Source organism: Channa argus, chromosome 13 (assembly GCF_033026475.1).
Source record: "Channa argus isolate prfri chromosome 13, Channa argus male v1.0, whole genome shotgun sequence".
NCBI lineage: Eukaryota > Metazoa > Chordata > Actinopteri > Anabantiformes > Channidae > Channa > Channa argus.
Genome location: NC_090209.1, coordinates 21,265,531 through 21,287,075, shown reverse-complemented (window position 1 = coordinate 21,287,075; position 21,545 = coordinate 21,265,531). Strand labels below are relative to the sequence as shown.

At 38.2% G+C, this 21,545-nt stretch overlaps 1 protein-coding gene across 9 annotated transcripts in view; it reads right to left on the bottom strand.

Annotated features, from left to right (window-relative positions):
• LOC137139379 (vitamin D3 receptor A) overlaps positions 1-21,545 on the bottom strand; it is a 72,396-nt gene that overhangs the window by 29,627 nt on the left and 21,224 nt on the right. The window contains exon 1 of one of the 9 annotated variants that reach the window (XM_067526545.1): positions 14,678-14,942. The exons of 6 other annotated variants lie outside the window; for them this stretch is intronic. Coding sequence is in view for 1 of the 3 variants with exons in the window: in XM_067526541.1 (XP_067382642.1) it covers positions 4,531-4,546 (16 nt within the window). In the remaining 2 variants the exon portion in view is untranslated. Of the gene's footprint in view, positions 1-4,530; positions 4,657-14,677; positions 14,943-21,545 lie in introns of those variants that run through there. 2 more of the 9 variants (XM_067526543.1, XM_067526541.1) reach the window with 2 other exon arrangements.

Sequence of the window (21,545 nt, the reverse complement as noted above, 5' to 3'; positions counted from 1 at the left end):
TCATTTGCAAACATATCCTTTCAGGTTCTGGTGTGCATCGGGCTGGGTAAAGAGATCTTTGATGGGGCAGATGTGCACACAAAAACAACAACACACACACACACACACACACACACACACACACACACACACACACACAGCAGGTGAATAATGAAAAAGGTGCACAGAGCAAAGTGGAAAGGAAACAAAAACATTTCAACAGATTCACCAAAACAACTTGCAGTTTTCATTAGTGGTGCTGATTAACAACAGAGCTGCCAGGCTCCAGTTCAATCATCTCCTTTCTTTTAAATTTTATATTTATAATTAACCTCATGTCACACACACACACACACACACACACACACACACTCTTCCTTATTAAAGTTTCTCTCAATTGTTCCTCACTTTCAAACCAAAAGTTGACAACCAAATTCAAATGTTATTAGAGATGAGGTGATAAATGTATCAAACTCATTCACTAACACTAAACAGCTGATGTGCTGTTTATTTGTATTAGTTTATTCAATATACATGTTTATTCGGATGCTTAGATACCAGTTATTTTGACAATCGGGCCAAGGAAAGAAATTGGATTGCAAGAGGGACGAGAGGCAATGTTGCAGAACAAAACAGAGCTGAGCTGTGAATAATGGATTCTTCATGGATCCATTTTAATTAAGTCAATAAATCCAATGTTGGATGTCAACACCGGAGAACTGATTTATTAAAAGTGTTAGACGGCTAAGGTCAGATCGTCATTAAGCAGTGTGACTGAAGCGCAGATTAAAATGCACCATTATACAGGATCTTCCTGACTGACTCTCTGGTGTCAGGGTTAGTCAGAGTCAAGTCCCAAGATGACTTTTTCACAGCTTAGAAATTAAAAATGTTCACCTCAAATAACCTGCCACAGCCCGTGACTCACAGCATCTACAGTCCTTGTTGGTGTTTATGCAACAAATATTCAATGCTACTTCAACAGCATTGCGAAACATTGACTTCTGCAAACTTTTTATATTTTTTACAACCCTGACGAAATGTAGAAATTCTCCCTCTAAAAGCTTGAGGGTGTGCATGTGCAGACATGCACACCCTCAAGAAGAACAAAAATGAGTGAAACATTTTTCACGGGACACCTGTTCAGAAGTAAAATATGTAAACTCTTCACTACATGCACTAGTTAAGACGCTTTTCGGTTGTCATGGCAACAACAACAACAGCAGCAGCATCCTGGCCTACTGTCCCACCCAAAAAACATTTTCTCCTTAACTATCCATGTTTCACTCACTCTCCATCCTCAGCTGTAAACACATTTCTCCATGTTGTTTCTAATAACTATGCAGTCAACAGATGAAACATTTAGTGAGAGGCATGATGACTCTGGATTACAGCAGAGCGTCATCTTGTTTTGAAGATGCCATTCTCTTCTTCTAAGTGGTGGGCACCCAGGCTAAAGCGTGTTTTGATTTAAATGCAAACTCTACAGTGCAGTACACAAGATGTTGACCTTTCCACTTTAATTATGGCATAAGTTTTTATAATCTGCATTTAATTGAGCAAATATTGATCAATCCAGAGGCAATTAAATGTATAATGAAAAGAAATTTCTTTAAAGTATTAAATGTGTTATATAATGAGACTGTTGCGAATATTTATTTTCATTTATTTATTTATCTTAAAGAGCAGTTTAAGGAAAATTAGACATTCACGTTTTGATGTCTGTACTGTATCCAAAGCATCAACAAATCCCACAATGTACAAACCGCATAACTTGTCTCTTTAAACGCTCCATGACATCTTCTTTGTGATTTTCTATCTGCTCTTTCAGTTTGCAAAACATTTACAACCCATAAGCTACAAAAGCGGGAAAACTACTTGGCTGGAGGGAAGTGCCCCATATTAAGAACCATTATGAACTGTATATGCACTATGTACAGGTTTGGAACCCTGGCCGAGGTTTGTGGCTTTCTGTTAAATAGAGCATGAGGTGGACTTGTCAATGTATTGATCAGCCTGTACCAGTCACATCAAACTGCATTACAAGATTGACAATTTTGTCACTAAAACATTGAGACCAGCACTGATGATTAATGAGGATCGGGTGGCCCTAGCCTGTGTGTGCTGTTTTCAGACTTCAGAAATCACAGCTTTTACTTCACAGACTTTAGATTTTGTTTAGTAGTAAAATGTTGAAGTTGCTAAACAAATAACTGGATGAAATCAGTATAAACGTGGTATGAGCTCTGTTGAGGGTATGAGGATAATCTACCATAACTTTAAGTAAACCTTTGTGGAGTTGGTGAAGAGTGCACTTTTTAACATTACCTTTGTACAGTCCTGACATTGATCTCATCTACATAACCTATTGTCTAGCTGGCCTAAGCCATCTGTGGCATGACATAAAGGCAGATGCGCTGATCTTTTTACTTTGCACACAAAGAGGACATAGTGGAGGAAAGCAAATTTATATTGGGGGGAAAAAATGGTTCCCTTCGGTGCATGTTGGCATCTTCACTGACTTCAGCACTACAGTCAACCCGTGTTGCTATCTAAGTGCTGACAGCACATTGAAAAGCCACAGATTGGAGCGTTTGGAGCACGTCTCCAACTATGGGCCATAAAGGGCTGCAACTGCACCACTGCTGCAGAAGGAGCAAATGCAGCAAGATTTTCTCGCAACCCAAGGGACAGACTACCAATAAACTGTGCCAGAGTGCAGTGCTACCTGTATAAGAATCAGTGCATTATTACCGTCTAACTTTTGTCTTGAAACATTGTGGCTTTTAGACACTCAAAAAAATGTAGAAGCTCATTTTCCTTAACTTATATCTTTAGTGGGATAAGCTATGTGTGACTCCGATACGAATTACCACATTTTGATGAAATTTCTATAACAAAGTGTAATGTAACCTGTTGACTATGAAAATAATGGACTTACAAACCTTATTTTAACCATCTTGTTGTTTACAAAGTTAATTACTAAATGGATTTTCACCCCAACATAAGGATATGACTCCACCTGGTAAGCAGGAGATATCGCTGTCACTTTGAGAACAACAACAACAACAACAAAAAAAAAAAAGAGCAGTACAAGAATGTTTGGCATTCTTGTTTTGGCTAGTGTTTTCCCACATTTTATATCACTTGTTTACATAGTGGCCTTGTGTTGAAGTGGTTTGAACTTGGCAAGAGTGCAGTATAGAGGTTAAATAGATTGTCCCTTAACTGAAGCTCACTACCACACCAGAAAAACAGTGTGTTAAAGTGTCCCTGAACTACTGCACCCAATCACCTACCAGAACCTCCAACCCTAACATCTGACCTTTCAGCAATTTCCCCACAGGGATAAATAAAGCATCATTCCATAGTTTGAAAGGATCTGTGATTGTGCACCTGCATTCAAAAAGAAGTTTGTGACTTTTATGAAACCTATGGTCTATGGAATTAGACATTTATGGAATTTTACTGAGAAGCCACAAAGCCACAAAACACACAGTGTACTGCAGTAAAAGCACGAATGCATGTTGTCTGTTGAAAATGTGCAGATTTGGTGCAAATGCTACCAATGTAGCCACATAGTGAATCAAATCTTACCCAACAGCTGGACTAAAGCTGTAAGACAACACGTTGATAAATCAAATAATCACTTTTATGTAGGGATGGGTTAAGGAGATTTCTGTGAGTTCTGCAATAGTCAAGTCTAATCCTGCAGTATCTGTTGATTTACAATGCTAAGATTAGGCTAGTAAGAAAGTTTGATTTTTATTTATGAGATTCCAATGTTGGATATCAAAGATTGTATCTATGAAGTTTCTGTTCACTCAGACTGTTTAGACAGGAAGATGACAAATACAAGTTTCCTCTGTGCTTGCTCAGTGTGGTCATACTAGATAAGACTGTCAGGACAAGTAGTACTATACACGTTACACATTGCAGATTGCACATTATGTTCCAGCAGCACTTCCTTTTAGTCAACAAAATAGTTGCAAGACGTGAAATGCAGCATCAAAGCTCAGTCCCGTTCCAAGCTCAGCATGGGACACTACAACAGGAAACTGAATCTGCTGCATATACAAGGGTTCACTCTATAGGCAGCACAACAGGGAGCGTGTCCTACTTTTACTCACAGTGAGCCTCACTTACAGCTAGCCTCCATAAATTTAAATCCAGTACAATACAACAAAGTGGCAGCCAGCCCAGAGCTTAACACACATTTACACACACTAAAAATTACACAACTCAAAAACAAAACAGAGTGCTCCAATGTCATTTATCAAACGGTTAGAGGAAGCTTGAGTATTTAAGCAGCAAAAAAAACCAAAACAAAAACAATACTACAAAGCCAGAAACATGTTAATGTTAAAAGAAAGTAATAAATCACAATTGTTAATCACGTTACATACGTCAAAAAAAAAAAAAAAAGTACTGAAATGTGGTTTGGAAGTACAAATAGAAAATACATTATCATTTGCAACAGACACATAAATACATAAAATAAACTGAGTACATTGTAACAAGACAGTGTTTCACTGCCTTTGAGTACAATACCATATGACACAGACATCAAACGCAGACGAACAGGGTGTGAGCGTTCTGTTTTATCCAAAATATGCCAGCACCTCAGCAAAGGAGAATGAAGTCATTAAAAGGAAGTGTTCTGAGTCTGCATGTGCATCTGTTTTTGTGTGTGTGGGTGTGTGTGTGACGTTCATCTGAAAGACACTAATGGAGTGTCCTAATTGGCTGCAGAAACATGCTGTTCACAGGGGTTGATGTGATTGGCTGCTGCGTGGCGCACCCCCAAACACAAGCACAAATACATAAACATTCTTAATTACTTTAGGTGGCGCTCACCTCAACTAATGTAGACAAGTCAAATGTCAGACAAGACAAAAAACAAAAACACATACATCTCTTTATAACACTCAAAATTATTTACACTTGCTCAAACCCTTTGAAATATACTTTGTGCCTGCATACCACTAAAAATATTTCAAATCCAAGCAGGTACAATTTTTCTTTTTCTATTCAAAACTGAGAGTAAACGCCATTTTTTTTCTTAGAGTTATCAGAAAAATCAAATACTAACTTCTGGAGCCATATTTAACTGTTTATAGATTCAGTCTGTCCTTTATAAAATGCCCAGATGGCAGAAGCCATGAAGTAGAGACCATGCCAGATATGCAAATATACAATACAATATACATTGTGGGTTTTGCAACACAATGTATCCACAATACATTTCAAATTTTAAAAAAATGAATGACTGAAAAACACGTCTGCTGTAGTTCCATTTTCTTTAATTCTATGTGCAATTATTGCACAGGTGGGAGCCACAGGAAGTAGACAGAAAGTAGACAAAGTAGATCTTTCTGTTCTTAGCAAATTCAGCTTGTTTCATACCTTCTTGGGTCTGGACGCACATTTGTGTTCTTTATTGTTCTAAGACAATGTGGCATCAAACTACAATTGACTTGCTCACTACTGCCACTGCTACTGTGGACTTACTGTAGCTGCAGTAACATAGTCACATACCAAAGCAGGTGCTATAAACATACAAAAAGTTTATCTGCAATATGCAGGTATTTCAACTTAAAAATGCTGCAATGTTGCTTTATCGTGAATCACAGTTTTGAAACAAAAGTTCTTGAATCCTTCAATCTTCAAAATATCCTTCAAAATAATTTACATTTCTGCCTTACTCTAAGCTATATGTAATAATGCCCCTGCTCCAAGCTAATGTGCTGGGCTGTCAATTTTCTGTAGAGTACAAGCATGTTCACCATGCACAGAGCATAACCAGAGCAGGTTTTTCATCTCTTTCCCACACGCCCACTCACCAGCAGGAGACGTGCTGAAGACGCTGCTAATTTTCTGTATGTGGTGGGTGGGTGTTTAATACACGCTCTTTAATTACAGGGGCTGGAGGAAGCTGCGCTGAGATAAATAAAAGGCGGGTTCACTTTTCCTCTCTCTCGATGCTCAGGCACATACACAGACATTTATACACCTAGATTCAAACATGGGAACAGCCAAAAGCAACCCAGCTGTGCAAATCAATAATATGGTACACAGACAAGCCCTGTGGTATAAGTACTAGCAGAACACTGAAAGGAAAAAAACAAAGACTGGTATGTTTCTCTCATTGCAGGGTTCAAAATTAACGCTTGCCCGGGCAACTAAACTATGTTCGGGCAAGTAGAATGCATTGTAGAGTTGCCTGATGAGACAAGTAAAAATGAATGTGAAATCTGCAGTTTTCCCTACACTGATTTTTTTGTTCTGCCCTGCCACAATATGAGCATTGATAGTCACACAATAATTGTGTTTTTGTAGTCATTTAAATTGGTTAAAAGCTTAATACATCGTAGAGCTATGTGCAGCCTGTTTGATCATAAAGTGTCCATGGTCTCAAATTTCAGGTGAACCAGACATCGGGTTGATTTTTTTTTTATTTGATGGTGCCCTACCACTGTTTATAAACCTCAAGTTCAACTATATTTTTCTTATTAATGCAACTTACATCAGTTGCCAAGTGTCCTTCAAAAACCTTTACAGACCTCAATTGCAGCTGCCAGTCAAATTTTTACTGTGTAAATGTGGCAAATGATCTGTGTTGTTAAAGTGTAGAAAATATTCAAAGAGCAGCTTCAAATTTTGGTGATTGTTTATTGCTGATTGATGCCATTTCTATTTAAAACTGAAGTGAAATGTGGTGGAAAGTCTTTAAACCTTCGAAAACTGCTGCAGCTCAAAGAAGCTGCCTGAACAGATTAAGTACTGTAGGTTATTTTGTGTTAAACATCAACAGCAGTACATAGCTGTGCCGCGGCTAACGGCAATAATTAATAAACCAGTTTTTCCTCGGCATTAGTAAAACACGTTCTACTGAATTATTTATTTATAAATTATTTTATAACTAGTAATTAAAAATTTTACCTCAAGGTGACAAGAATTGGTGACAAAAGCATAGCAGCTCTCAGTCAACTCTGTCAACAAAACCAGCAAGTCTACCCCCACAAGTCCACCGAGTGAGGACATTAACCCTTTTCTACTCCAGAAAGTCTGTTTCTTTTTTCACTGTGTTTTCAGCAGATCCCAATTCTCCTCCCCAGATGCAGAACGTGAGGTTCTCATGCACCCTCATCCAGACCACTTTGTCACCGGCCTCTTTTTCTCTTGCCCTGTGGAAATGCCAATCTGCATTAAACAAGGATGACTACATTTCAGCTTTTGCTACACAGCTGTTCAGCTGCTTGCACTTACAGAAACCTGGATCAAACCAGAGAACACGGCCACCCCAGCTGCACAATTTTGCCTCTGCTCACACTCCTGGCCTATTAGGTCGGGGGAGTGGGATTGAGCTTTTTAACGACAGCACCCATTTACAATCTGTCATCCTTGGAATATTATGCCATTAGGATTAGAGCACCGATTACAGTCCACGAGGTGGAGGTGAGTAGATGAGTGATTTGAAAGTGGACAACAGCTTTCTGGTGTCTGTGGTGTTGCTGAGCTTATCCTGGTTGTCCTGGTGACACTGAAGAAAAAGACACAAGCAGACCCTGATACTCAGCAAGAACAGATGGAGTATTGGATTTGCGCCACTTCCTCTCAGCACTCCTGAGCTCACAGATCCAGTCAGAGTCATGGATTAAAGGCCGAAGGACAAGCAGGTCTAGAAGACTTGTGGCAGAGACTAAGACTAAAGTGTATCGCAGAGGCTGTCCATGGCTGCATCTGTATTGAGGATGAAGAGGTCCTGTGGTGGGGGCAGAGATCCCTTCCACTCTCCTTCAAGCAGCTACACCCACACTAATGCCAGCCATTACGCCAATCATCAACACATCTCTCACAACAGGCACTTTTCCTACCACATTCAAGCAGGTGCACATTACCCTACCGACGCCTTCCCTTGACCCCTGACTCGTGGAGAATTACAGACCAGTCTGTCTTCTTCCATTTCAGACTCTTTCTCAGAACAACATTCTCGATGTTTACCAGTCTGGCTTCAAGAGTGGTCAATCCACAGAAACGAGCCTCCTGACAGTCCTGGAATCTCTGCGGGCTGCAAAAGTCACCGGACAACCTTCTGACCTTACTTGACCTATATGCAGGCTTGAAACTGTGAACCATCAGATCCTCTTGTACTCAATCTCTGACTCGGGCATCTTTGGATCAGTTCTAGCCTGGCTTCAGTTTTACTTATTGGGATGAAACTTCAATGTATCCTGGAAGAGGCATGTTTCTAACCCTCGTAGCCTTTCTACCGGTGTTCCGTTCTTGGCCTCTCTCTTTTTTCCCTGGGTTCTATCATCTGCTCATGTGGCTTTTCCTATCACTGCTATGCTGATGAGACACAGCTCTTCCTGTCCTTTCCACCAAAAGAATCCCCTTTCTCCTCACCCATTTCTGCCCGTCTCTCTGACATCTCTGCTTGGATAAGAGCTCAACCTCTCCAAGACCAAAGTTCTGTCTTCCCAGCCAGACTTTCAACACAACACAAGCATTAAAATTGGATCCGCAGTGATTTTTCCCACTGAGTCTGCCAGAAATCTGGGGGTCATCATCAACGACCAATTGAGCTTTATAGACCGCATCTCCTCAGTCTCTAGGGCATGCAGATTTGTCCTCAACCTCAGAAAGATCAGACCCTACCTCAGGGAATATACAACCCTTCTCATTGTGCAGGCACTAGTCATATCTCGTTTCGATTACTGCAACACTTTGTTTATGGGGTTACCGGTATGTGCATGATCAAACCCCTGCAGATGATCCAAAATGAGGCAGCACCACTCATTTTCAATCAGCCAAAAAAGGCTCATGTCACACCACTTTTCAGATCTCTAGACTGGTTTCCTGTAACTGCCCGTATCAGGTTCAAAGCTCTGTCTCTCGCCTACAGAGTGGTCAACTCAATAGCTCCTGCTTACCTCAACTGCCTCATTCGTCAACATACTTCATCTGCTGCAGCCCATCCTCTGGTTTTATCCTGACCTGTGGTCAGTATTTATGCTTCCATATAACACTGTAGTATTTGTGCCTTTCCAATACACACACACACACACCTATAATTTTAGGTTTTGATACATAGTAACAATTACAAATCCCTGTTTATTTTATTTATTTTATTTTAATATGACCTTATTTTCTTTTTTAGTTTGGCTGTCAGGCAAAAAGCCTAATATCAACCTCTGCATCAGATTATAAGCAAAAGAAAAACACTAAATACACACACAGAGAGTTACATTTATGGCATCTCACATGGTGCCCCCCCGTAGGCTTTAGGCAAAAATGCATGTCAGAAATTTAAGTTGAACTACCCCTATAATATATTCCTATCCTACCTTCCATCTCTCTAGCTTAGTCTTTTCTGTCACAAAACTGGTATAATTATAGTGTGAATACTTAATAGCCATTTTATCTTATTCACAACTGATTGCCTGGACTAAAATCACAATATAGTGTCTGTTTAGATTAAAATCCCATCTATTTAAAATGAAATTCAAATCTGTTTTTTCCCAAGCTTGGCCTCCCTTTGTTTTCTCTTTCCTACCGCCAATCCACAAGAGCGGCTTTGAACTTTAGACCTTGTTTTTTAGGCAAAGGATAAAAACGTACAGGCCGTCGGTCTGTTGGCAGACTTACAAGGGGACGGCGAGGGAGGAGCGAAATGGAGGAGAGGGAAAGAGAGAGGAGCTTGTAAACAAAGGAATGAGTTAATGAAAAAAATGACAGTGGGAATTAAGGAATAAAAGGGTAAAAGTGGTAAAGGAGGAAAGAAATTGAGGCATAAAGAGAATAAGCCTCATGAAAGAAAAAAGAAAAGAAATATTGGTATAAAAAACAAAAAGGCAAGCAATTGAGGATAGAGTAAAAATAAAATGTTTCCACTAGGTGACATTTTCACCAGTGCCACTCTTGGGCCAAACTTTCACGTCTCGCACACAACTTATAGGTTTTCAAATGTGATTCTCTGGAAATGGTCTTCAGAGTTTACAGCTGTTTGTAATGGCGGTGCATGGAAGAAAGTCTGTCTGGGCCTGAGGGTGTCACATGATCTGCCCAGTGCTGTTCCTGGCAGCTTAATTGTGATAGCGTAGTGAGAACTGAGGCAGTAATGTACCCAGTATACACAATGACAGACGGACAACATATTTCTAGCACAGAGCCCATTCATCTTTTTTTAAGTGCATCTCTTTTCTTTGTTGCTTTACCATTTAAATTAAAAAAAAAAAGAAAAACAAAATAAAAAAAACAAAAAAACAAGTGGGGTAGAAGTTTAATAGCCATACTTGTTCAAAGTATTTGTGTTTTACCCTTATCTAAATTTACCATTGACCAAATCAAGAGAAAGATTTTTTCCTAAATAAAGAGACTGAAAGGAAAATCTCTCTACATGCATGTACAAATGAGCTGAGGCTAACTCGTGGGTAATCAATATTCTGACCTTGAATATGTGGATAAGGGTACAGGCAGACCAGCTGATTGACTGGATATCATGCAAAGTCACAGTTGAAAAGCAGCCAAATTATGTAAAATCAGTAGGGCTGTCTGCCCATCAGGATTTTCCAAGTAGATTCAGGATTCCCTCTTCTATATCATACATGGCAGATATTTTATTCAATGTACTGCCCAGTATGTATCAGTACCGATCCCTGTACATAACGGCTTTCTATACACTAAAGTCCAGTTTATCAGAGGCTTGTGTTTTACGTTTAAGACTCACGTTTTCACATCTATGCTTATCATCTATATGTTGGGAAAACATCAGAGAGGAGAATAAAGTGTGTGTCCTGGTTGTAGCTCAGGTGTAAAATTCTAGCACGGCTCGGGGCATTTCTTCATGGTCCGGTAAACAGTCACACTGGACAGCGCAGAATAGGCTGCTCCTGCATCTCATTCAGGACTTGTTAAGTCAACTTCATGGACAGTCAGTTCCCAGGTTTAGAGCAGTAAACAGGCAAAAGCCACACTGCCCTGCCTTGTGCTGAATGTATCCTTCAATTACTGGCCTCTATTTTCATCACAGTTAGTTTTGTAGTGATTTAAGGCAAGACTTTAAGTTTGAACATTTTAGCATTTATGTACTGAGGCATCAAGCAGATTATGTAAACTTACAACATTTAATTTTAGGATTTCTTTATTGTTACAATAAAAGGCTGTTTCTGCAAATGTAATTTAAATAATGAAAACATTTACACACATTTACCTCTAGCAACAAAATGAAGTATTTTTATTGAAAGCCAATATCTAACTGCTTAAACCTTGTGTTTACTACCTCAGCTTTGTTCATTCAGATCGGACCCATTCTATCACAACCCTGACAGCTTAATTAGCCTAGTGCTGCACGAAGCCAGCAATGTAAAGATAGACCACTTCCAATAATTGTAGTTGAAGCATCACTTAACGTCACTAATTTCAAAAGCTAATTTGTGCAAAATTCTCACAGTTTCATTTCAAACAACACACAAGACTCTTTGTCTAGTAGTTGAAAGTTACGGTTTGCAATATTGTTTACACTTTTTAATACCAATGTTAAAAATTGGTATTTAAAGGTTTGTTTTTTTTACTGTAAAGCACATTGGTCAACCTATTGGTTGTTGGAAAAAGCTATACAAATAAACTTTGATTTGATTTACATTTTTTAATACAAATATGCTCCAACGCTTATCCTAATGTGGAGAGGTGCTGTTGAAGTAACCGTGACAGAGGCACATATCTTCTCCAAAACCACTTTGAACAAAACTCGTCACAGCAATCAAAGAAATCCAAAAATTTCTACTGGGTTATCGAGTCAGAGCAGGAAGAGGTAGGACTGAACAGAGTGGACAGATTTTGAGTCGACGTGAAGTTGCACACTAGACCTTTAAGTGGGCCTACAGTAAATTTTTTACACAGACAAATGTTATTTGAATTGTTTTACTCCCTAATTTTCCAATTTTGTTATAGATATAGTAGGTGTCTAATTCTAAGGAGGACGCTGCCTTCCCTCAGAGGCAGGAGGAAAAACCAAATCAGGCCAGATATTGTACACTGACATTAATGGTGATGTGGTGGACAGATGGCAAAGGTTGTGGCAAGCATCAGAGGTGCAGAGTGGGAAGTTTTATTTCAGATCAGTATAAATCTGCAGTGGTGAAAAATGTGTCTGAGCTATTACAAGTACATTTACAAAGATGAAAATCTAAAGATCGAGTTGATTTTTGTCTTCTAGTGTCTGCAAGGATGTATACAGACAACTTGTCGAACTCAAAAATAAGCCCACCCACTACTTCCACAGAGAAACATTACAATTTTAACAAATAAGACCTAAGAACACAAACTCATTCATGAGTCAAATTCCAAGTTAAAGTTCTTCAAAGAGCACTAAACTTTCTTAGGATCTGTATGAGCCTCAATTTCTCTGTTAGCTGCTGCATCTGTGTGGTCTGCGTGTTACACCACTGGCACCTGGACCCACAATAATGAAAATCACACTAACATCACTGTATTGTATTAATCGCATCAAATGAAAAGCAAATGAGGAAAACTGAGAACGTTGTTTTCTACATTCTTACAACCATAATGTCAGAGTCAAGAAAGATGATTAAGTACTATGCAACATAATGTTATTCTGCATACTGGATCAGGAAGACTTTAACAGCGCATTTAATGGCCTCATTCATATATACACTCATCGGTCACTTTATTAAGTACACCTGTTATGTAATCTAATGAGTCAATCATATAACGGCAACTCAATGAATATGGGCATGTAGACATGGTCAAGACGATCTCCCGGAGTTCAAACTCAGCATGGATGTTCATGCCAGACAGGCTGCTCTGAGTGTTTCAGAAACTGCTAATCTACTGATTTTCATGCACAAGCACCTTTAGGATTTACCGAGACTGGTCTGAAAGTAAGAAAATATCCAGTGAGCAGCATCCTTTTTGGCAAATAACTTGGTGACAAGAAAACAAAACAAATACGTAGTTATCTTAACTTGGTGATCTGATGCAGTCTTTACATTGAAAGAAGCGTGATGCTGCACTGCTGCATTCAAGGATATTACAGAGTGTAGGTCACCTGTGTTTTAGAGGTTTTCATAGACCTATATGCAGTTACTATTGGTGGGTGTTACTTTTAGTGCACCATTTTATTTTTTACAGCTGCTTTTCTTTATTTATAGCTTACATTTGGTGTAACAGAACACCATATAGCTTTAGTAATAATTGTATTTTGAATTGAGATTTTATGTTACATTCACAGCAGTTAAGCAAGGCAGTAAAATATGAGTTGTTCTTTTTTGGTGTGGAGTTCATGTAAGCAGACTAACTAACTAAATAATTTCTATATAGCATAGGTGCTAGCTCTAGCTGCAGCAGGAAAAGACCACCAATCCAGTTTCCAGTCTTGTGCTGTAATAGGGTGAGGAATATTTTCTTACTTTGGCCCCTTATTATCAAATGAACATTGTTTAGATGCCAAAGTCTGAGTATTGCTTCTGATCATGTCCATGGCTTTATGACCACAGTGTACCCATCTTCTAAGGGCTACTTACAGCAGGATAATGTGCCACGTCACAAAGCTAAGATTATCCCAAACTGCTTTCTTGAAAATTACAATGAGCTCCTTTGGGATGTGGTGGATCGAGAGATTCAAATCATGGATCTGCAGTCTTTGAATATGAAGCAACTGTGTGAAGCCATCATATCAATATGGATAAAAAAAAACTTTAAGAATTGTTTCCAGCACTTGATTAAATCTATGCCATGACAAATTAAACCAGTTCTGAAAAGAGGCGTCCAACTTAGCCCAAGCAAACTACTGAACTGTACTGGAATATGTTGCTTCTGTATTTGTTTTGATGGAACCAGTTCACTGCCAACTCATCTAAAATTATAGTTTGTTGTTTGTAGAGGTTTGTGTTGAACTGAATGGTTTATGGTTCATAAATGTACCATCTGAGGTTTTTATTGTAAGTATTTAACACTTATAAAGCGTTCCTACTGTCAAAACGTTTCAGTTAAAAATAATTTATTGCCTCCTCTTCCATTTCTGTTTACTAGACCATTAATGTTTACCAAAACATTAATGATTTAGGAAGATGTCAGATTTCTATTCACCAAACTTGTGGACTAAGATCAAGACCACTAGAAAAATCCTGAGCTGCTCAATTAAAAAAAAAGGAGGCTACGAAACTCACAGGCTGGATCAAACTGCATTTTGTGAAACCCACCAATCTCTGGTGCACTTAAAAATGGCAGATGCTGTATTTATTTTCTTAAAAATTCTGTTTGTAGACTGAAGTTGGTGAAAAAATAAAATAAAATACTATATTAGTAACAGTATGCAAAATTCTCTGAACTGTACATGATGATTCAACTGCAATAACAGCAGAACATGAGACAGTACACCAAATTATTTACTGCCATTTCCTTTCATGTGTACATTACTCACTAAGTGCAGATTTGTAATTCTATTATTAATTGGAAGCTGCTATAAATTTATAAAGAATTTTTTTTTTTTTTTAACATAATTATCTGTTTTTCTGACAACTGAAAATAAACCTTACACTGGCTTTTGGTGGAACTCGGCCAAATAAAACAAACAAACAAACAAACAAAAAACAAAACAAAACAAAACAAAAAACAATATCTTTGAGGAAACAATATGACACATAAAGCAACAGTGATACTGTCTACAACTGACCTTTAACTACTACAGGAGCGCTTCATCCATTTTCCTCCCAGCAGCAGCCTTCCTTCCTCTGGTTCAACTATAACTGCCTCAATGAGTCAGATATTCATTGATAAGCCATATACTCCCACGCTGTGCTTCTTCTTTAACACCTTTACCATTTCTTCCCACCATTTCTTCCCACCAGTTCCACGTGCTAATAACTTCCCTTCATTTCTCTCCCCCTCTGCTCTACCAATAGCTTGCATATTTCATAGAGCAAAAATGAATACAGCCTTCAGCTCTGTCAGTAATGAGAAGGAGAGGAGGCAAAGAACCACCAAGGTGAAACCTGAAGGTTAATCGTTAACCTGATAATTATGGTCAGCAGTGTGGGGGCAAACTCCATAAATACAGCACAAGCCATCACTGACTTGAAGTAAGATTTTAAAGACAGGAAGGAGAGAAGTAAGGGAAGAAGATGAGAGTGAAATAGGTGACAAATAATGTCAAGATAAGTGAAAGGCAATGATGCCTAAGAAAAAGAGGAGAAAACAGGGCAGGACAAAAGCAGCTGATAAAACAGAGATGTTTATTATATTTGTAAAAAGCACTAAAAGTGCAGACAGTAATAAAAAGAGACAGAGATAGGAAACAAACCCCGTGTTCCATTCAGCTGTGCCGGTGTGCCGCTTGTTGCGTAGTAGCACGACCTGGGAAACTCTCTTTAATGGAGTACAGGTGGCTCACGAGTCGCTGATGACACTGAGCATAAACAGCTGATGATAATTTTAGAGAAGGGGCTGTTCTTGGAGAGCATGTCTCTGCCTTTGAGTTACATTAAGGGAATTCAGGATTTTTTTTTTTTTTATTTTTTATTTACTAAATAGCTCCTAAATTTTATTTGAAGCTCAATGGAACATTTTTCTATTTAAATATGTTGCATTTGAACTAGTTTATAAAGTGTTTCCACACTACAGTTTACATACAACACAGGTTATTAATTTTCTGTTGTTTATGTTGACTTGCCGCAATTTGGCTCTAAGCTGTGCAGCTTTACACACCAACTTTAAACAGAATGGAAGCCACACCCAACCAGTACGAAACCGGCACTGGTCTCGGCGAGTTTGAAGGTTCATCTATAGAAATTACAGAGTGACAAGAAAACAACAACAACAACAACAACAACAACAACAACAAAACAAGGGCTTCCTGAACTCGGAGGCCAAACTTTCCTACACTTCAACTTGAACAATAGTGTGTAGTAAATGCACCACAAGATTAAATGATGCCAGTAAATCAAGGGAGTGAAAAAAGGTTATAATTGTTCAATGAGCCTGTTGGGCACTCTTTTTTTACAACCTATAATTTGGTTAATTTTCCAAGAATGTAAAATTATAAAAATGTGTTAGACATCAGTGCAGTGACTCAGTTCAAATGCCTGGATGCAGAAGCAGATCTTTGAAGTGGCATTTATTACAGCCACTTTGAATTTTAGAGATAAATACGCTAACAACCGCTGTATCTTGGCAGCGCCACGGCAGAGCCAAATACTAGTTTATACTAAGATTAGTAATTAAAATCATCAGACTCATCTTTTGTTTAGCTCCAGTGCAGATGAAAAGAAAACTACATTAAAACAAAGTTACACAGCTGTGACTGATTGTGAAGGATGATTTTATAAATCCAAATCAAAGTTTAAAGTGCCCAATCTTTGCTCATCAATGCTTTTATCAAGTTCCAGATTAAGTAAAAAAACAAAAAAAACAAAAAACAAAAAAAACAAACTCAAGTTAAATAAATTTGTTTTTTTTTTGAGGGGGGGGAGAAGAACATCCCATGTTGTATCCATTATACATGACGGTGACTTTTGATTGTCCAGTTGCATGCAAGACTAACTTTAATGCATTTAACTTTCAAGGTGCTTGTGAATTAATTTCTGAATCTGAAATTTTAAAACACTGATTTATAAACTTTAACATTTGCTTACAACTTGGTTATAGAGACTTTAAACACTATTAACTGACTAAACTGGCAGTAGAAAAAAAAAAACCCATCTTAGGCCTTGCTGCATGTCATAAATAAAAATAAACAATAATTAAATAATTTTCTTACAATTCACTTAACGTTCCTTTTAGCATCCAAATCCAGCTCTTCAGAAAATGGTTTCTTTTCAAAATGGTTATTGGACAATTGCTGTGGCATATCTAGAATATCTCAAATTGTAGTCTGTTGCCACTAACACACTGTATTGAACAACTACAACTCTTTTCCTGAAGGCTTCTATTGTAGTTATTTTCCATTTATAAAATTGTAAGACTTATAAGTTTTAGCATGTGTTGAATGAATTACAATTCTGTTCTTTGTTGACAGAGGTGTGGCAGTATTGCACAGCAAGAACCAGTTACTTGGATGAATTTGTAACATAAAAAAAATGTGTCTTATTTTGGACTGTGTTAACGTTTTCCTGGTAAATTCCAGCAAGCCGAGCACTCTAGTCTGTAGCTTCCTTCATCCTCTTCAAAGACAGAAAGGTGAGTTTGTGTGATTTCTACGTGTTACATAAGCTGGTGTTGAATAAACAAAACAACACTGATAAATACAAATGGTAAACACACCCACACATCGCTATGAGCAACATCAGTACAATTTGTACTTCTAACAACAGGTAACAATTACATAGGCAAAATATGCCACCTCCCAGCTTGTCTAGACTGCCAAGTATGACGGTGAATATCAATACACTCCCTCCAATCCACCGACACTCACACACACACACACAGTCTCAAAGTTCACATTGAAACATTACAAGAATTTCAAGTGATTTAGCATCATGCTCTTAGCAAGCTTTACATTAATTAAACTACCCTGCAGTGCAACAAGAAGGTAAACAAATAATCCCAGGTAAGAGCACTGCCTCGTAAAAACTAGGTGGTTGGGATAGCGAACATGGTTCAGGGTCAGGAAAAGGGGTAGGATATAATAAACTGAACTGATGGATCTTGAGTCTGTGCTTGAAAACAGACTCTTTCACATTCCCTGATGTGGCTTGGCAAGCTGTTAAAAGGAGAGGAGCTCTGAAGGAGAAGGACCTGGCACCCAATGAGGCAGAAGGGCCTGTTACTGAAGGAAAAGAGCCTGACTTTTGTTTCAGATAACAAGAAGGTACAAAAAAATCTAGTAGCTCTTTCGCATAATTTCAGTACAAGCTGTAGAGGCAAATTAGATTATTTTATCAATATTGGATAAAGTTGGTGTCTATGTCACTGATGAAGGATGGAAACATAATAGACCCTGTAATAATAACTGCAGACTTACACAGAGTGAAAAACAAGGCACCAAGTACAATGGTCAGTATGAACAACAGCACCTAATGCTCTAAACCGCTGCAGTGCAAATTTACAGCTATTTGATATCTGATATAATAATACATACTAATTTTCCCACTGTATGTACAGAGGCTTAAGCTTATAGCAAAATCAGACAGGCCTCAATTTGTCATGCATCTCATCTAAGCAAAGTGTCAAAGCTGAGCACATGAACGCACATGCACGTGCATAAAATTAATTCCTATGGGGGCAGAGGATCAACAAGTGAGATTTTAAATCTCTGGTCCCAAGGTAGGTTGATGGAAAAAGAGGCAGATGGAGAGAAAAGAAGGGTCTGGTATTAACCTTAATAAAGGTGCCTTGGATGGAGTCAGTGACCTTTCCCTAGAGCAAGAAGAAAAAATAAATAAATATAAATAATAAAAAATAAATTAAACAAGACAACTGCGTCATGCTATTGTTGAAGTTTTATAATGTAAGGTCAGCACAGCGTGGTGAGTCACAAAAAGGCCAGTCAAAATGCAGGGTGGGGCACATTACAATTAAATTTTAGAAAGTGCAGTTCAGAACTATGACTTATCAAAAATAATTTAACTGTATCCTGATGTAACAACTATGAAAAACAAAAAAAGGGTGTAAAGTGGTCAAAAGTGAATGAGACATGTGTCTCATTGTTGTCATTAACCTCAGTTTTTGTGGATGAGACGTAAGAACAGAAATATTAAACACAGTTATACAATATAAGCTGTTTGAGACAAGTGTGTTTATATTTCTCCACAGTGGTCCTATCAAATAAAGGCATGTACTGAAGGGGTGTGTGTGCCCACCACACAGGAACTCAGACCCAGCTGGTAACTTGCCAGGAAATGCCATTTTCTTCAGATTTCAGAGCATGTTGTTTGGGATGCAATAATAAAAGCATTGATGTATACATACACATGACAGTATGTCATTAATGATTCCTGTAAGTCTAAATATGTTTAAATGTGTTAGTAGTAGTGTACTGGTACCACAAATATGCCACTGCAGATAAAACTATGAATGCACATTGAACGCACTTCATATGTGAACGACGGGCCTATAATCTCAGATGAGTCACGGCAGGAAAGAAGGGGTAACAGTGTGGTAGCCTGGTCAGAGATTAGGACTGTGACAAAAAGGACAAACTCTTGAGCAGCTTAACTGAGTGCAAATGGCCCACTTGAAAGAGCTCCTTCAGACCCAAACACAGACACAACCTTCTATTCAAAGTCCCATTATCCAATTCAATTCCATTTTATCCGTATTTAAATTTAATACTACTCGATTATTTCTGCTCACTGTCATGAAGAACTCTTCAAATGAGCACAGACCAGCAGGGTTTTTGCAAATCAACTGCTTCCATGAGATCATAAAGCAAAATTTTCTGAGGTCAGTTTTAAATAGAAAATTACAGTCATGCAATGCCACACCTATGATTTTTTCCTTTTCCCCCAAATCGATGGTGATCATTTCTATAAGTGTCAGAAATTATGAATGGCAACAACTAATTTTACAATTACAATAATCTATATAAAATGGGTGAAGAGGGTTATATGAGGATAGATGCATGCAAATGTTTCATGTTAAACCACAGTTTGCCCCCCAACATTATAACATTACACCAAAAGTAAAAAAAAAAAAAAAAAAAAAAAAAAGAGAGCTTTTTTTCCACCCACTACCTGGCATCCATTTATGACTGAAAATAACAGGGCTTAGTGGAAAACAACAGTGTCTGACAGAGAAAATGACTCATCTCGTGTCCCATCCCTGCATCTCTCGCTCTTTCCCATCTTCTCTTCTGGTTAGCAGCTTCAGAACCTCCTGTACATCCAAACATTAACTCGACTTGAATTGGAACATAGGCACAAATACAGTGTATTGTGCACAGCCCACCTGCACTTTGTTCCAGGAACTGATGGGGCAGACTGACAAAAACTTTGAAAAATAAACTAAAATGATCTGAGTGTACTAGTACCTAAAAGGTTTTGTGAACTATAAATAGACAAAAGGGGAAAAGATGACCTTATTACCATGTGTTTTCACAGGGTTAGGATGTCCATAATGCCCACATTACTTCCTAAGGTTGTCTGCAGAGGCTTAATTTGCTTCTGCCATCAACTGACCTGCCGTCAATAATGGATGACAGAATAACTACAGGGTGAGTTTGACTAACAGAAGATTCATTTTTCTCTCTCATAAATCTTAGGGGCTACACCCACATATCCATTTTGTTCCTGAAGTTGAAAATCATTCGGAGAACAAAAAAAAAAAAAAAAAAAAAAAGTATAAGCAGAGAATAAACATTTCATAACAGGTTGTCAAGGAATTGAAACAAGCAGACACTCATTCTACTACGGTCAACCCAGCCAAGGAAATAAGGCTTAAGCTCAAATTCTAATACTAAGCTACAGTGGATTTCACAGTAGATGTTTAGTAGGTTTTGTTTTTTTGTTTAGTTAAAGGCAAGTCAATGTGAGTTAATAGTGAGAGGCCCTAAACTTAGTTTATTAAAGAGAAAGGTATTAACTAGAAGGCTACTGAGACGATATTTCTCTAAATTCCTACTGTAATAAACAGTATGTCCAGCAATATCTTCTACTGGGTCCATGTGAAATCTCTTTGATCGGGCAGCCGGTTTTATGGAAACATTAACCGTTTTATATTAAAGTATATATATATTCTTTCGGCATTTCAGAAAGAGCCAGAGAGGTCTGCCTGCCGTCTGTGGGTAAATAAGATGAAAGCCCAGGCCAACCAGGTAAACATGCTGAGCTTGTCAGAAAGATTTGCAAGAATCCCTTGCACATTTAGTCACAGTGGGAGAGTGTAAAGGAGGAAAATAAACCGTGCAGGAGAACATATCTTTCTCTCTCTCTCTCTCTCTCACTGTTCACATGAATGGGAGAAGACTGATTATAGATCTGGGGACCACCAGCCTGGACATTCACATATTGGGAGAAAACTTACACTGAAGCTAGTGCAGTATTCTTTCTAATCCAGTATTCATGTTTCCTAGTGCGCTAATTCTAAAAATTTCAGTTTTCACTTTTATACTTGTTGGTATGAAATAAACGCAGCCATGTATTCATGTTAATATTTGCTTGTTATTAGATCAGACATGCGGCACTGATCTCCTAAAACTTGTGCAAGAAATGTAGCAACTATTGTTAATGCTACTATCACTATTATCTTTAATCTTCACTTGTTTTGAGTAGAGAATGTCACTATCATCATAGTGCTCTTCAGAGAATAGACCTGATGTCATGATTTACTGTATTGGAAAAGGAACAGAATGAAAAATCTAGGTGTGTGAATGGGTGCATCTGTTAAGTCCAAGTGTGCAAGTAAAGAACACTTTCAAAATGTTTATCTTAATGCATCAGCTAGATTAGAGGAGTTCCTGCAGTTAGCAAAAAGTGGAGCACTTAGTGTGTGTGTGTGTGTGTGTGTGTGTGTGTGTGTGTGTGTGTGTGTGTGCATATCCGTTTATAGCCGTATGCATAGTATGTTTGAGTGGTCCCTGAAGAGAAAGCTGTTCAGCAACACAAATT